The sequence below is a fragment of the Poromitra crassiceps genome, assembly GCF_964638095.1.
Source record: "Poromitra crassiceps genome assembly, chromosome: 6".
Classification (NCBI taxonomy): Eukaryota; Metazoa; Chordata; class Actinopteri; order Beryciformes; family Melamphaidae; genus Poromitra; species Poromitra crassiceps.
The window spans coordinates 39,322,001-39,340,320 of NC_139627.1; the positions used below are offsets into that span (position 1 = coordinate 39,322,001).

An 18,320-nucleotide genomic window follows, 5' to 3' on the forward strand; every position below is an offset into this window, starting at 1 on the left:
ATATATGTTTTATTTTATATGAACATATATGACTATTACCTGTGTATAACTGTATGTATTTACCTGTATTCGACATATATCCACCTATATATCCAGGATATGCGTGCATATATGTGCATATATATCACAATATATGAACATGTATGGAATTGGAACGTTTCATATATGGTCCATATATGTTTGTCCTTTATAATTATATATGTGCATACATGTATAGATTGTATATGGACACATATGGCAATTCATTATATGTACATTTGTATGCATTGACAGTATACGGGCATATATGGTTAATACATATATAACTATATATGAATAATAACTATACATGCATATGTTTTATTTTATATGAACATATAATACTATTACCTGTGTATAACTGTATGTATTTATCTGTATTCGACATATATCCACCTATATATCCAGGATAGATGTGCATATATGTGCATATATATCACAATATATGAACATGTATGGAATTGGAACGTTTCATATATGGTCCATATATGTTTGTCCTATATAATTATATATGTGCATACATGTATAGATTGTATATGGACACATATGGCAATTAATTATATGTACATTTGTATGCATTGACACTATACGGGCATATATGGTTAATACATATAAAACTATATATGAATAATAACTATACATACATATATGTTTTATTTTATATGAACATATATGACTATTACCTGTGTATAACTGTATGTATTTATCTCTATTCGACATATATCCACCTATATATCCAGGATATATGTGCATATATATCACAATATATGAACATGTATGGAATCAAAACACATATCTCTTCATTAAAAGAGATGTAATTTTCCAAATTATTTTTGATTGAACAACATCTCAGAAGTGAAACCCACCATGAAAATGGTTAGTTTTGTGCAAGACTTCCAGCACTACTGGATATTTTCAAGGTTTGTCCAGTGTGCATGAGATTGAAAAATAAGGGTTTTTTGACAGTGGAGTCATTAAAATGCCCCACAGTCTATATTATGGTTTTAGTGTAAACATTATATATTATATATGATTTAGAAGCTCATCGTAAAGCTGATTCCAAATATATAATTTAAAAGCTTCATAAATTAAATCCTGTGGAGTTATTAACCATATTAGATCCCTAATCTCTGCCCCAAATGCATCATGGGACTTCCATGCAAATTCTGGAGAAATGTTCACGCCCCCTCCAACCAGTCTCTCTGCTGCACCCTGGATTACTTACATGAACATAGATGATCACATGTATGAGAATACTCATATATGTTAATTGCTTATATAAGCATACCTGCTGACATATGTCAGTAAAGTCATGTTAATTGCTGATATACACATATATGTAGACATATGTAAGTAAAGTCTTCTATGTTAATTGCTGATATACACATATATGTAGACATATGTAAGTTTAACCCTATATGTTCAATGCGTACACAAACATATATGATTACATGTATGAGAATATCCGCATATGTTAACTGATTATATGAGCATATATGTTGACATACATAATAGTAATCATATATGTTTAATGCTTATACGAACACATATTTTGATATGGAAGAGAATAACATATATGTGTGTTGCTTGTATTTGCATATATGCGGAAATATGTAGAAATATTCTTATATGTTAATTGCTTATATGTACATATATCTAAACATATGCGAGAATAACCCTGTATGTCCATTACTTGTATGAACATATATGATCACATGTATGAGAATACTCATATGTTAATTGCTTATATGAGCAAACATGCTTGCATATGTAAGTAAATTCTTATATGTTAATTGCTGATATGCACATATATGTAGACATATGTAAGTTTAACCCTATATGTTCAATGCTTACACAAACATATATGATTACATGTATGCGAACATCCGCATATGTTAATTGATTATATGAGCATATATGTTGACATACGTAATAATAATCATATATGTTTAATGCTTAAATGCACACATATTTTGATATGCAAGAGAATAACATATATGTGTGTTGCTTGTATTTGCATATACGCAGAAATATCTAGAAACATTCTTATATGTTAATTGCTTATATGTACATATATCTAAACATAATAGAATAACCTTGTATCTCCATTACTTGCATGAACATATATGATCACAAGTATGACAATACTCATATATGTTAATTGCTTATATGAGCATACATGCTTACATATGTAAGTAAATTCTTATATTGTAATTGCTGATATGCACATATATGTAGGCATATGTAAGTTTAACCCTATATGTTCAATGCTTACACAAACATATATGATTACATGTATGCGAACACCCGCATATGTTAATTGATTATATGAGCATATATGTTGACATACGTAATAATAATCATATATGTTTAATGCTTATATGCACACATATTTTGATATGCAAGAGAATAACATATATGTGTGTTGCTTGCATTTGCATATATGTGGAAATATGTAGAAATATTCTTATATGTTAATTGCTTATATGTACATATATCTAAACATATGCAATAATAACCCTGTATGTCCATTACTTGCATGCACATATATGATCACATGTATGAGAATACTCATATATGTTAATTGCTTATATGAGCATACATGCTTACATATGTAAGTAAATTCTTATATGTTAATTGCTGATATGCACATATGTGTAGACATATGTAAGTTTAACCCTATATGTTCAATGCTTACACAAACATATATGATTACATGTATGCGAACATCAGCATATGTTAATTGATTATATGAGCATATATGTTGACATACATAATAATAATCATATATGTTTAATGCTTAAATGCACACATATTTTGATATGCAAGAGAATAACATATATGTGTGTTGCTTGTATTTGCATATACGCAGAAATATGTAGAAACATTCTTAATATGTTAATTGCTTATATGTACATATATCTAAACATAATAGAATAACCCTGTATGTCCATTACTTGCATGAACATATATGATCACATGTATGACAATACTCATATATGTTAATTGCTTATATGAGCATACATGCTTACATATGTAAGTAAATTCTTATATGTTAATTGCTGATATGCACATATGTGTAGACATATGTAAGTTTAACCCTATATGTTCAATGCTTACACAAACATATATGATTACATGTATGCGAACATCCGCATATGTTAATTGATTATATGAGCATATATGTTGACATACGTAAAAATAATCATATATCTTTAATGCTTATATGCACACATATGTTGATATGCAAGAGAATAACATATATGTGTGTTGCTTGTATTTGCATATATGCGGAAATATGTAGAAATATTCGTATATGTTAATTGCTTATATGTACATATATCTAAACATATGCAAGAATAACCCTGTATGCCCATTACTTGCATGCACATATATGATCACATGTATGAGAATACTCATATATGTTAATTGCTTATGAGCATACATGCTTACATATGTAAGTACATTCTTATATGTTAATTGCTGATATGCACATATGTGTAGACATATGTAAGTTTAACCCTATATGTTCAATGCTTACACAAACATATATGATTACATGTATGCGAACATCCGCATATGTTAATTGATTATATGAGCATATATGTTGACATACGTAATAATAATCATATATGTGTAATGCTTATATGCACACATATTTTGATATGCAAGAGAATAACAGATATGTGTGTTGCTTGTATTTGCATATATGCGGAAATATGTAGAAATATTATTATATGTTAATTGCTTATATGTACATATATCTAAACATATGCAAGAATAACCCTATATGTCCATTACTTACATGAGCATATATGATCACATGTATGGGAGTACTCATATATGTTAATTGCTTATATGAGCATACATGCTTACATATGTAAGTAAATTCTTATATGGTAATTGCTGATATGCACATATATGTAGGCATATGTAAGTTTAACGGCCGATTCACACACACGCTTTGCGCGACGCCTTGCGCATACGCTTTAATCGACGCCTACGCATATAGGCATTGCTTCATGCACGCCTGCCGCCTATTTTCGTTCACACAGGACGCCACGCTCTGCGCTACGCTGAACACATGAGCAGCGGTTTTTTTACACTTTTCAGATCTGATTTATAGCATGGGTGAGTCCTCTTTTTTATTGTAATGTGCAAGTGAGGATGTCTGTCTATTTCCTGGCCCGCTGTAATTGTTATTTTCCCTCGGGTAATCATGTGACTATGAGTCATCAACACCATGAGTGAAACTTGCATTGAGACAGGGGGGTATATATACATCTGACAGAAAAGACGTTAATAGAGGAACACATGAAGGACAGCTCTCCTCTCCCACTATGCTCCACCCTCCCTTTTGGGCAAACTCGGTAGAAAATATGGCCCAAGTCCACCAGAAACAACAGCCAGCTTGACAGTTCAGCGCGCCTAGAGCTGAAAAATAGAACAGACGCCTAAACGATAAATGCAGCGCAGCGTAGGCACAGCGCGAGCGTGGCTTCAGCACAGCGTGGCAGCGGTATGTGTGAACGCTCTCGTCTGTTAACAAGGACGCCTAAATTTTAGGCGTTGCTTAGGCGTTGCTTTAAGCGTCGCTCTAGGCGTGTGTGTGAACCCGCCGTAACCCTATATGTTCAATGCTTACACAAACATATGATTACATGTATGCGAACATCCGCATATGTGAATTGATTATATGAGCATATATGTTGACATACGTAATAATAATCATATATGTTTAATGCTCATATGCACACATATTTTGATATGCAAGAGAATAACATATATGTGTGTTGCTTGCATTTGCATATATGCGGAAATATGTAGAAATATTCTTATATGTTAATTGCTTATATGTACATATATCTAAACATATGCAAGAATAACCCTGTATGTCCATTACTTGCATTAACATATATGATCACATGTATGAGAATACTCATATATGTTAATTGCTTATATGAGCATACATGCTTACATATGTAAGTAAATTCTTATATTAATTGCTGATATGCACATATGTGTAGACATATGTAAGTTTAACCCTATATGTTCAATGCTTACACAAACATATATGATTACATGTATGCGAACATCCGCATATGTTAATTGATTATATGAGCATATATGTTGACATACGTAATAATAATCATATATGTTTAATGCTCATATGCACACATATATTGATATGCAAGAGAATAACATATATGTGTGTTGCTTGTATTTGCATATATGCGGAAATATGTAGAAATATTCTTATATGTTAATTGCTTATATGTACATATATCTAAACATATGCTAGAATAATCCTATATGTCCATTACTTACATGAGCATATATGATCACATGTATGGGAGTACTCATATATGTTAATTGCCTATATGATCATATATGTCAATTTATATTTGGATCACATATATGATCCTCACATATATATACATATATCTCAGGTGGGTTTGTATGCAAAGTGCATACATGTACATGTATGTGACATATATGTGGACCTTGTGTCGGATGTATGTCCATATATGTGTATATATGCCTCTTCCGTATGGGTCGATCAGTCAGTTTTGTCGGATCCACAACGCAGCCCTAACGCATCTGGTGTACATTGCCTGTAATAGTCCTGTACCATAGACCTGAGCTTGGCCCCCAGACTGTAATAAACGTACCCATAAATCTGATAGCCACTCTCAGTGTGTTTCTGTTAATATTGTGTGGGTGTGTTTGAGCGTACCCATGTGTGTAATGTGTATACTGCGTAGTGGTGGATAGTAGTAAGGGGTGTGTGTTAAAGACAAGGTCCAGTAAAAGTCAATAGGAGACTGGCTGGATGACGTTATCAGCTGACAGACAGATACATCCTGCTCTGCATCACCGCTGACCAGCCTTCACCGTCACATGTCAAAACAGTGGCAAAAGGCTTGAAAAGAAGAGTCACGCACAGGTTATTAGTGCTAATAAAAATGTGACATATAAAGAAAGTCCCAAATTAAAATTCTACATAATAAAATGAGCCTGACAGTTGCTGTAGGGAAATAGAGAGATATGTTATTTACCCCAGAGGGAATTCAATTGTCAGGGTTGAAACAAACCAGATCGAGGTACAGTAAAAAAAAGAAAAAAGTACAAAAGTTAGTAAAGATAGAAAATGCTACACTTGCCCCCCCCCCCGAGTGAAGTAATAGCCACCTTACATTTAAATCACTTGCACATACAGTATATGATGTACTGCATGACTGCTGTTAAGACAGAGAGACATGATGCCACAGAAAGCGTGATGTGTTAGCGTGGCCCATCAATCCGGAGACATTAATCATGTGTCTGAGTGCACCTGAGATGAACGCTGACAGATAAACGACTTGACGTCCAGCCAGCAGCCACGCACGCTGCCAGGGGTTAACAAGCCGACCTTTGACCCCGACACACTCCCCACCACAATATGATGAATCCGTCTCGGGTCGTCCTGGCGACAGCAATCTGTTAACGCCGGTTCATAATGGGTGTTGTTGGGCACAGTGGCTGCTGAGGAATCAATGACGACGACGACGACGACCAGGAGACGTGTGAGGAAGGTTCTCCCTAAGGCAGTCAGCGCTGGGCCGGAGTACTCTGGAGGGGAGAGCTGTCACAGCACTGTGGACTTCTTCCCAAAGCTAGATAGATGAAGCCCACATGTTTTCCATTTCAAGAATCTCTGCTCTTGTATTCAGAGATCGTCATTATTTAAGTCCCAAGCGTCTGGAGTAGGGTGACCAGACGTCCCCGATTTTCGGGGACAGTCCCCGATTTCGGTGCTCTGTCCCCGGCTGGAGCTGTCCCCGAAAATGTCCCCGATTTTGGCCACAAAGTCAAATAATAATACTGGCAAGAAACTCGATAACAGAGCATTTGCGGCACCACAAAAGCCTGTCATTGTGCACGTTGTGCAAAGTGCTGCCTGTGTGTGACAGAGTAGATCACAGAGTAGATGTCCTCCCTCTGCCCGTGCCGTGGTTTTCCCAGGACCCAGCCGCACGCAACTGAAGCCCCAGAGGTGGCGAACGAGAGGCGGAGTCTGCTTGCTGCTTTTGCTACCGTCCTTGTTTACCGGACCCCATTCAGCGGGTTATCCATCCCAGTTGTTTTGAATAGTTAAAAGTACAGTAAAACTATCTGGTAAGTAAGTGCAGTAACTAACTCAAAACGTTTTTGCAGAGAAGTCAGTAACGTTTTTATGTACACCAAACTCCATTGAAAAAAATGACAATTTTTAACATGATTGGCGATGGATCATTGTTATCTAGTCATTAGCCTACTGTTCCCTAAATTGGCCTTCAGCCATCAAAACTTTGATAACCCCTGGTTTAAATTAAACACAATAGGTCATATTTATCTCTAGATTACAATTTTAATCATTAAAATTGCCTTTTAGTATTAACATGATTTTTTAAATTATTTTGTCAGCATTTAATATTAAATTTGCAGTTAATATGGTCATGTGGCCATTGAATACTTGAAACTGGTGAGCGACACCCTAAACTCAAGGAAAGTGTTTACTGAGGTAATAAATCACTACTGTAATGTTTTTGTTTTGTGTAAATAAATTATCCACCAGTTGGTGAGGTCAAAGAGAGAACTTGTCCCTCTCTTCCTGCCACTCTACACAATACACCAGTAGCCTATTTCCCATGAATTACCTAGGCTGTCTAATTTGTGGTAAATTGTGCCAGATAACTAGTAACCATTGTAAATTGCTTCTTTTTCAATTGTTTCAAAATCACAAAGTTCTTCATAGATCTAGCCTCTTACTTTTACTCTCAAAGTGCACCAGATTTATGCATTTTACTGTAAAATGTACACAATTTTCTAAAAGCAGGGGACAGCCCCCCCTGGGCCCTCCTAGCGGACCAGAAAATGTCCCCGATTTTCATTTGAGAAATCTGGTCACCTTAGTCTGGAGCCACATGTGTGCCTAAGGCAAATCATCCCAAAGCGTTCTCTGTTAACTTACTCTGTCACCTACTTTGTCTCCCTTGCTGTTTGCCGCTAAATAGAATGAGAACAAATACTACAATACATATACTGGCCATTCCCCAACCAATATACAAATTTTTCCAATGAATATACGTTCAAACATATTGATGGTCAGGATTTGACACAAGCTGATTGTGGCTGGGGAATATAAAGGGCTTTTCACACTGCATTCTGTTAGCCGGGGGCTATCTTAACCCTGGGTTAAGAATAGGGCTAAGATAGCCCCGGGCTAACCCAGCTAGCCCTGGGCTAAAGTTAGGGTTAGCCCACTTTGGAATGTTCCAGGATTCCAGGATAGGCTTTTTCAGCCTGGGGCTAACAGCTCCATTATTCAGTTCCCAAACTTTGCATGAGCTGAAAACTGTCAAATTAATTTTCCATATATTTCCAGACATGTAGGAGCAGACTACTACCCTATAGGAATGTGCAACACTTGCCTGTTGAGCCATTGTCTTGTAGGAAGGAGTGGGGGCTGCAGTAGCAGCAGCTACTGTAGAGCAAACATGGATTGAATAGTGTGCAGAGTGAAGTGGAGCGGAGTGCAGCCCCGGGCTGGCCGTTCATCACTTGACTTCAAAGTGCTCGGAGTTGGGAACTTTCATGTTAATCATTTACAAGCGCTGAAAGTGGGTTAATCCACAACTGTATCCCCACTGGGTTTTCAACTGGAAGACGGGAAAGAATGTTTTTGGAGCAGAGCTCGTCCCCCAGCAATCACGTCATCACAAACCTACATCTTCCACAGTGAGAGTTCAGAGATTGAGGGTCAATCTCTCATGGGGAACTGTTTTGCCTCTTTCTGTTTTTAAACAAATAAATAAAAACAAATAAATGAATGAATGAATGAATGAATGAATGAATGGATGAATGAATGAATAAATAAATATGACTGAGCAAATAGCCTATACAAAATTAGGGCTCCATCCAATGTTTGTAAAACAGAGTTCAGTTGATTGATTGATTGATTGATTGATTGATTGATTGATTGATTGATTTTATTCTGGATAAAGAACAACAACATCCAAGGGATATACATGAAAAAGTGTAAACACTTATTTCCATCATGGTCCCTGGTCTTATAAAAACATGTTATACAGCGACAAAACATGCTATGCAGTAGCACATAGCATCATACAAAGGCAGAGATAACAAGTTGCAGTGCACTTGGTGGTGGGTACATACAGGAATAATCTTCTTTGCATTATTTTATTTTATTCTTTTCTTGGCTCAAGTTTTTCTCCCCAATCCCCCCCCCCCCCCCCCCCCCCGATGTCCTGGTCGTTGCTCCACCCCCTCTGCCGATCTGGAGAGAGCTTCTCTGCATCCTTATAGTAGTCACATTCAATAGATTGTCAGGGGGGGAAAGAAAGAAGAAATGGAAGCTCTCTGTGGGAAACACACTGGAAGAGAATCAGGGCAAATCTGCAATTAATTCTAATCACTTACCACATCTTTGCCTGGCTTTCAAAAGAAAGGCCAATAAGAAGACATAATTGGCCTGCTTAGAAGAAATCAGATGTGATAACTGTTTAGCGGGCTGTGGCTTTGAATAGAAAGCCAGCTTCCCACATGGAGATTATGGCTATCGAGAACATCTGATGAGGCAGCTTTATGCATGTATTAGCCAGGCATAATTATAACTATCTAATATTGTTTTTGGCTTTGGTCATCCTAGAGTAGGCTATGTTGAAACCAATATGAAAAGGCTGAATCCAGAAACGGTTCCATTTTGCTATTCTATTGATAATCAAATCTGCTAAATGGGTCTCAGCTGGAGCGAGGAATAGCTTTAGGAATAGCTTTAGGAATAGCTTTAGGAGTGGGTTTAGGAGTGGGTATGGGAGTGTTTACAGATGGCTGACTCCCTCTCCAACTGTTTGCAGGCAGGAGATAAGAGAATTAGCATTGCTGCTGGCCCGGACACAGAGCAACAATGCATCCAGCCTACATCAACCCCCTACTTTCCCCACAAGACAAGCTTGGTAACATCTCTGTCAGCAAAACAAAAAACACTTCTCCGTATAAGGAGGGACTGGGGACAGGAAATCAAGGAGATGTAGAGGACGAGGAAACAATAGATTTGTGCATATGAACAGCAATATTCCATCCTGTGCCAATCAAAGATAAGACTGCCAGTCAAGCTCATCTGGCGAGACCCCCTGCTCCACTTCTCATTCAAATGTAGCACATTGTGGGGGAAACCTCCCCCTTACAGCCATGATAAGCCTTGGCAGGCTCAGACTGTGGTAGAGGAGATGGCTGTCAAAATGAATGAATAGAACAGAAGAAAAAGGATATTGCGTCTCTATCGGAAACATGGCTTCACTGAAGCTATTTTTACCCCTGGCAAGCAGGCAGTGCCTGGAGCTCCCCTTTCAGAAAGCCATCCTCCCTGCTGAGAATGCAGCTCATGTATGTATAACTGGCCCTTAAGAAAGAAAGACAAAAATCACTACACGCAGACAACAGGCTCCACTTTGGAAAACATGTTCTCTTAAAGGGATATGCCACTTTTTCGGGAATTTAGCTCATTTGCCACATCCCCCCCACATAAGCAAGGTACACCAGGCCTTTACCGTCACTGTCCGAGCAGCATACAGTGACCTACAGTCATGAGGTTAGTAAGTATCGCCATATAATGGATGCCAATTTACACCCGTTCAAAAATAACCAAATATCTAATAGTGCCAAAATACATGTTGTGTTTTGGGTACTCACCACGAGATGAAATATTAATCCATAGTTATGTAAAACATCATTTTCGGAGTAAATCCCCACACCGAGTTACTTCCTTGTTTGCCTGTAAAGAGCACTTCCGCTGTGTCGCGTATGCCTTGGCATGTTTACAAAGTAATTCTGGTTATTTATTTACGTAAAAAAAAATAACATTTCTCCGCATTTGGATTAAAATTTAATTGCGCGGTGAGTACCCGAAGCACAACATGTATTTTGGCGCTATTACATTAGATGTGTGTTTTTGGTTATTTTGAACGGGTGTACCATTGGCCTCCATTCTAAGGCGATACTAACTTCACAACTGTAGCTCACTGCAGACTGCTTGGACAGTGAGGGTAAAGGCCTGGTGTACCTTGGTTATGTGGGGGGAATATGGCAAATGAGCTAAACTCCCGAAAAAGTGGCATATCCCTTTAACACTTAACTTGGCTTACTTAGCTAGTCACACTCTCAGAAGCACAAGCACACACAGACACACATACTGTACATACGCACACACTCACACACATGCACGCACGCACACACACACACATGCACGCACACGCTCACACGCTCACACGCACACAGGGGTAAAAGTATTATGCACTCTAATAGATAAGCACTTACTATCAAAGGACACTGGAGCCATCCTCCTCATTTGCATTTAACTAGAGGGAGCATGTTTTTTTCATGCTGTTGGAGGAAGCTCGAAAAAGGTTTGAACTTTTCACACTGTTGAATCACACTCATCTCCTGCTCCTCTTCCTTCACACTGTTGAATCACACTCATCTCCTTCTCCTCTTCCTTCACACTGTTGAATCACACTCATCTCCTTCTCCTCTTCCTTCACACTGTTGAATCACACTCATCTCCTTCTCCTCTTCCTTCACACTGTTGAATCACACTCATCTCCTTCTCCTCTTCCTTCACACTGTTGAATCACACTCATCTCCTGCTCCTCTTCCTTCACACTGTTGAATCACACTCATCTCCTTCTCCTCTTCCTTCACACTGTTGAATCACACTCATCTCCTTCTCCTCTTCCTTCACACTGTTGAATCACACTCATCTCCTGCTCCTCTTCCTTCACTGTTGAATCACACTCATCTCCTGCTCCTCTTCCTTCACACTGTTGAATCACACTCATCTCCTTCTCCTCTTCCTTCACTGTTGAATCACACTCATCTCCTTCTCCTCTTCCTTCACACTGTTGAATCAGACTCATCTCCTGCTCCTCTTCCTTCACTGTTGAATCACACTCATCTCCTTCTCCTCTTCCTTCACACTGTTGAATCAGACTCATCTCCTGCTCCTCTTCCTTCACTGTTGAATCACACTCATCTCCTTCTCCTCTTCCTTCACTGTTGAATCACACTCATCTCCTTCTCCTCTTCCTTCACTGTTGAATCACACTCATCTCCTTCTCCTCTTCCTTCACACTGTTGAATCACACTCATCTCCTTCTCCTCTTCCTTCACACTGTTGAATCAGACTCATCTCCTGCTCCTCTTCCTTCACACTGTTGAATCACACTCATCTCCTTCTCCTCTTCCTTCACACTGTTGAATCACACTCATCTCCTGCTCCTCTTCCTTCACACTGTTGAATCACACTCATCTCCTTCTCCTCTTCCTTCACACTGTTGAATCACACTCATCTCCTTCTCCTCTTCCTTCACACTGTTGAATCACACTCATCTCCTTCTCCTCTTCCTTCACTGTTGAATTACACTCATCTCCTTCTTCTCTTCCTTCACACTGTTGAATCACACTCATCTCCTTCTTCTCTTCCTTCACACTGTTGAATCACACTCATCTCCTTCTCCTCTTGTTTCACACTGTTGAATCACACTCATCTCCTTCTCCTCTTCCTTCACTGTTGAATCACACTCATCTCCTTCTCCTCTTCCTTCACACTGTTGAATCACACTCATCTCCTTCTCCTCTTCCTTCACTGTTGAATCACACTCATCTCCTTCTCCTCTTCCTTCACTGTTGAATCACACTCATCTCCTTCTCCTCTTCCTTCACACTGTTGAATCACACTCATCTCCTTCTCCTCTTCCTTCACTGTTGAATCACACTCATCTCCTTCTTCTCTTCCTTCACACTGTTGAATCACACTCATCTCCTTCTCCTCTTCCTTCACACTGTTGAATCACACTCATCTCCTTCTCCTCTTCCTTCACTGTTGAATCACACTCATCTCCTTCTCCTCTTCCTTCACACTGTTGAATCACACTCATCTCCTTCTCCTCTTCCTTCACACTGTTGAATCACACTCATCTCCTTCTCCTCTTCCTTCACACTGTTGAATCACACTCATCTCCTTCTCCTCTTCCTTCACACTGTTGAATCACACTCATCTCCTTCTCCTCTTCCTTCACACTGTTGAATCACACTCATCTCCTTCTCCTCTTCCTTCACACTGTTGAATCACACTCATCTCCTTCTCCTCTTCCTTCACACTGTTGAATCACACTCATCTCCTTCTCCTCTTCCTTCACACTGTTGAATCACACTCATCTCCTTCTCCTCTTCCTTCACTGTTGAATCACACTCATCTCCTTCTCCTCTTCCTTCACTGTTGAATCACACTCATCTCCTTCTTCTCTTCCTTCACACTGTTGAATCACACTCATCTCCTTCTCCTCTTCCTTCACTGTTGCATCACACTCAGGGGCGGACTGGGAAAATAATTCAGGCCGGGCATTAGATACCAAGCAGGCCAGGACGATACGGGCCGATGCACGTGCCGGCGTCCGAAGGGCGGCGGCGAAAAATTTGGGCCGTTTGAAGCCCAATTTGGGCCATTTGAAGCCAGATTTTGGCCGTTTGAAGCCAGATTTGGGCCGTTTGAAGCCCAATTTGGGTCGTTTGAAGCCAGATTTGGGCCGTTTGAAGCCCAATTTGGGCCGAGTCCAATTTTACAATGAGATGCACCCACTTTAACCCTGAATAAAGTAATAAAACCACTAGTAAACCAGTAGGCGGCGCCTGGCCTGCTGTTCAGTGAGTGGCCTGACTGCGGGCACCAAAAAATATATATATATATATTTATTTATTTTTTGCAGGCCAGGCCAGGCCACCGGGCATTTGCCCGACTTGCCCGATTATGCAGTCCGCGCCTGATCACACTCATCTCCTGCTCCTCTTGCTTCACACTGTTGAATCACACTCATCTCCTGCTCCTCTTGCTTCACACTGTTGAATCACACTCATCTCCTTCTCCTCTTCCTTCACACTGTTGAATTACACTCATCTCCTTCTCCTCTTCCTTCACTGTTGAATCACACTCATCTCCTTCTCCTCTTCCTTCACTGTTGAATCACACTCATCTCCTTCTCCTCTTCCTTCACACTGTTGAATCACACTCATCTCCTTCTCCTCTTCCTTCACTGTTGAATCACACTCATCTCCTTCTCCTCTTCCTTCACTGTTGAATCACACTCATCTCCTTCTCCTCTTCCTTCACTCCTTCCTACCCTCCTCCCAACAGGGCCTGGGTGTGTGTGTGTGCGTGTGCGTGTGCGTGTGTGTGTGTGTGTGTGTGTGTAAATGTGACCTCATTAGCTAGAAACTGGGTCTGTGTTGGCGGTGAATGGGAGACATTTAGTTACTGCCTCCCATGGAGCAGTATTATATATACAGTATATATATATGTCTCTCTCCATCACTCTCTCTCCATCTCTCTCTCTCTTTCACTGTCTCTATATCACTCTCCCTTTGCCTGCAAATATATTGCCTAGCATGCATGCAGAACACTCTGTATGAAATTAATTGTGTTTGGCATATCTACTGTATAATATACAGTGTATATCACACCTTGCTGTACTCACTAGGCAGCAAGCACGTATCTCTGTTGCGGGGAAATTAAATGGCACACACAAATTCACATACACTCACATGAACACACAATCTGGAAAATACACACACACACACACACACACACACACACACACACACACACACACACACACACACACTCTTTTCCTGGCAGCTTCTCAAACATATCTGCATTCCTCTCGGGAACATCTCCTCCCGCCCCACAGACAGGCAACTAGCAATCACTCAGGACCCAATCAGCGGAAGCGTCACAGAGAGGACTCCCAAGCTCCAGACTCCAGTCAGCCCTCCCTGGGTCTAATCAACAGAACCACAGCAGGCCCGGCCCACAGCCCAGCGACTGACTGGATTGGATGTGCATGCCCTCCCCTGCAGCTGGCCCTGCTTGCGCTCTGGACCTAATCAGCACAACCACAGGACTCACTCGGCGCTCCGCACACGGACCTGACAAGAGCCGGGAGCGCTCTCTACAGAACAGGCTCTCCCTTTGATGTCATGCTAATCATTGAATGAATGTCTGGATCTTCTTATTTTCAGTGATTCAGCTGGTTTGTGACGGAACGTAATGTGGACGAATACTGTGCACCAGACCCCTGGTAACCCAAAAGCCCCGTGAGTGGAAGACAGTCCACTGAGTGAACATTTTGGATGACTCAAATACAGTCCCTGGTTCAAAGCTGCATCCAAACATGGCGCCTGCATGAGAACCCATTCCAAAACACTGTGCACTAGTCTTTTTTTTATACATTTTCTTATGATTTCCCCACCTTTTTCTCCCCAATTGTACATGACCAATTCCCCCTGCCACTGTCCCGGTCGTTGCTCCACCCCATCTGTCCATCTGGGGAGAGTTGCAGACTAGCACATGCTTCCTCCGATACATGTGCAGTCGCCAGCAGCTTCTTTTCACCTGACAGCGAGGGGTTTCACTAGTGCAACAACCAGGACACATAGCCCTAATCCGGCTTCCCACCCGCAGACACAGCCAATTGTGCCTGTATGGATGCTCGACCAAGCCGGAGGTAACACAGGGGCTCGAACCTGCAACCCTGCGGTGTTGGCCGGCAGGTAACCTACTGTACCTCTGCACTACGCGGGCGCCATGTATTCACCTTATTATTTGCCCATATAAGGACGCTTCTGCATTACGTCATTTTGTAATCGTTCTTCCGTTTTAGACCCGGAAGTAGATTACTCCTAACCCTACCTTTATCATTTTTAGACTTGTCAAAAAGCTGTTTTCAAGCAAAAAAAAAAAGTTATAAAGTTGAAATATTTTTTCGGATGAGAACGTAACATTCCAAATATGTGACCAGTTTATCAGAATAACGCCTATTTGGACATTTTTAACGAGCAGCGAGGAGCAGCTAGTAGGCTATCTGTCAACCCCCCTACTGTACTAGCAGTGAGAAAACACTGTCGACGTGCTTTTGTAACTAACGTTAAATGCCGCCCGGGTACAGCCATCGGCTCCTCGCAGCAGTAACGCTATGAATGAATGAATTTATTGAATGAATGAATGAATGAATGAATGAATTTATTTGGTGATAAAATAAAAGAACACAACAGTACATATAGTAAGGAAAGAACAGACAAAATATCAATCACCGAGGATAAAACACGAAAAAGCCCAAAGGCTTATTTCCATTGTGGTCCTCACATAAAACATATAGTAAGACGAGGCATAAAAAACATAAAACAATAAAAAATAAAAAAAACGGAGAGCGGTTACATTAAAGGAACTCAAGCACCTCCTCCTGACAAACATTGTGCCAAGCAGTCCACCACAGCTAGACACATCACTTTGTTTTATTAAAGCTGCGTTCACACCGACCTATTAAAGTTTTTCGCTGGCATCGAGTTTACATACAAAGTCAATGCAAACGAGCGATTGAGCGTATATTCGCCCGGGAGAAAAATCGCTGGGCGTCCGAGCGGCAGAGACAGAGCGATAGGGAGAAAATTTGCTCGTCGCCCGAGATGAAATATCCCAACTCGAGCGAAATTACGCTGGCATCAGTCGCTCGCTGTTCAACGCTGATTGGCTGCCGTGTGAGAGCGAGTCAAGGATCACACTGGCTTGGAACAAACCGCTGGTTTATTGTGTGGCAACAAACCGCATTGACAGGCTGACAGCTGACATGAAGTGAAGTCTGTACTACCGGTATAGAGCTCGCGTTAGGAGCACGCTGATAGGCTTAGCTTGTAAACAACTACGGTGGCTCATAGTGGACAAATATAATGACATTGCGTAACGTTATAGGCCCCAGATGTCCGTCAATTATTGTGCCTGTTGACGAGCGATTTAAACAGAGGGACAGAGCGATTCCAAAGGGTTGAATCGAGCGACAGAGAGAAAAATAAATATCTCTGAACATGTAACTGAAGTTGGCCGCAGTATAGCTGCTGAATGTTGCCAACTTCATTCATAGTGACGTTTTGTTTTAAAAGTGGCTGCCAACTACAGTAGCACTGAACCGGAAGAACAAATACAATTGCGTGGGGATGGGGGGGGGGAGTGGGTGTGGTGAATAGTGAATAGTGAATAATGTCTTTTTCGTCCCGTACACGTTTGCGTGTGTGTTTCTCACCAGCAGCAGCAGCAGCAGCACGTCGGCGTGGTCACACACGCACGCCACGTGCAGCGCCGTCCACAGGTCCTCGTCCTGCAGGTTGACATTCAGGCCGCGCTCGATCAGAACCTCCGCTGCAAACACGTTGTCATGGCGAGCACACTGGGGTGAAAAGACAGCAAACACGTTGTCATGGCGAGCACACTGGGGGTGAAAAGACAGCAAACATGTTGTCATGGCGAGCACACTGCGTGTGAAAACACAGCAAACACGTTGTCATGGCGAGCACACTGCGTGTGAAAAGACAGCAAACACGTTGTCATGGCGAGCACACTGCGTGTGAAAAGACAGCAAACACGTTGTCATGGCGAGCACACTGGGGGTGAAAAGACAGCAAACACGTTGTCATGGCGAGCACACTGCGTGTGAAAAGACAGCAAACACGTTGTCATGGCGAGCACACTGCGTGTGAAAAGACAGCAAACACGTTGTCATGGCGAGCACACTGGGGGTGAAAAGACAGCAAACACGTTGTCATGGCGAGCACACTGCGGGTGAAAAGACAGCAAACACGTTGTCATGGCGAGCACACTGCGGTTGAAAAGACAGCAAACATGTTGTCATGGCGAGCACACTGCGTGTGAAAACACAGCAAACACGTTGTCATGGCGAGCACACTGGGGGTGAAAACACAGCAAACACGTTGTCATGGCGAGCACACTGCGGGTGAAAAGACAGCAAACACGTTGTCATGGCGAGCACACTGCGGTTGAAAAGACAGCAAACATGTTGTCATGGCGAGCACACTGCGGTTGAAAAGACAGCAAACACGTTGTCATGGCGAGCACACTGCGTGTGAAAAGACAGCAAACACGTTGTCATGGCGAGCACACTGCGTGTGAAAAGACAGCAAACACGTTGTCATGGCGAGCACACTGCGGGTGAAAAGACAGCAAACACGTTGTCATGGCGAGCACACTGCGGGTGAAAAGACAGCAAACACGTTGTCATGGCGAGCACACTGCGTGTGAAAAGACAGCAAACACGTTGTCATGGCGAGCACACTGGGGTGAAAAGACAGCAAACACGTTGTCATGGCGAGCACACTGCGGGTGAAAAGACAGCCGTCTCCCTTTGCAGCCTGTTTTATTA

General features: G+C 41.1%; 1 protein-coding gene across 1 annotated transcript in view; it reads right to left on the minus strand.

The window, feature by feature from the left end:
- Window positions 1-18,320, minus strand: part of myo16 (myosin XVI) — a gene marked incomplete at both ends in the record, with an annotated part of 165,579 nt that overhangs the window by 116,892 nt on the left and 30,367 nt on the right. Inside the window, one exon of the mRNA XM_083638226.1 lies at window positions 17,187-17,330. Within this exon, the coding sequence (XP_083494352.1) occupies window positions 17,187-17,330 (144 nt within the window). The remainder of the gene's footprint in view (window positions 1-17,186; window positions 17,331-18,320) is intronic.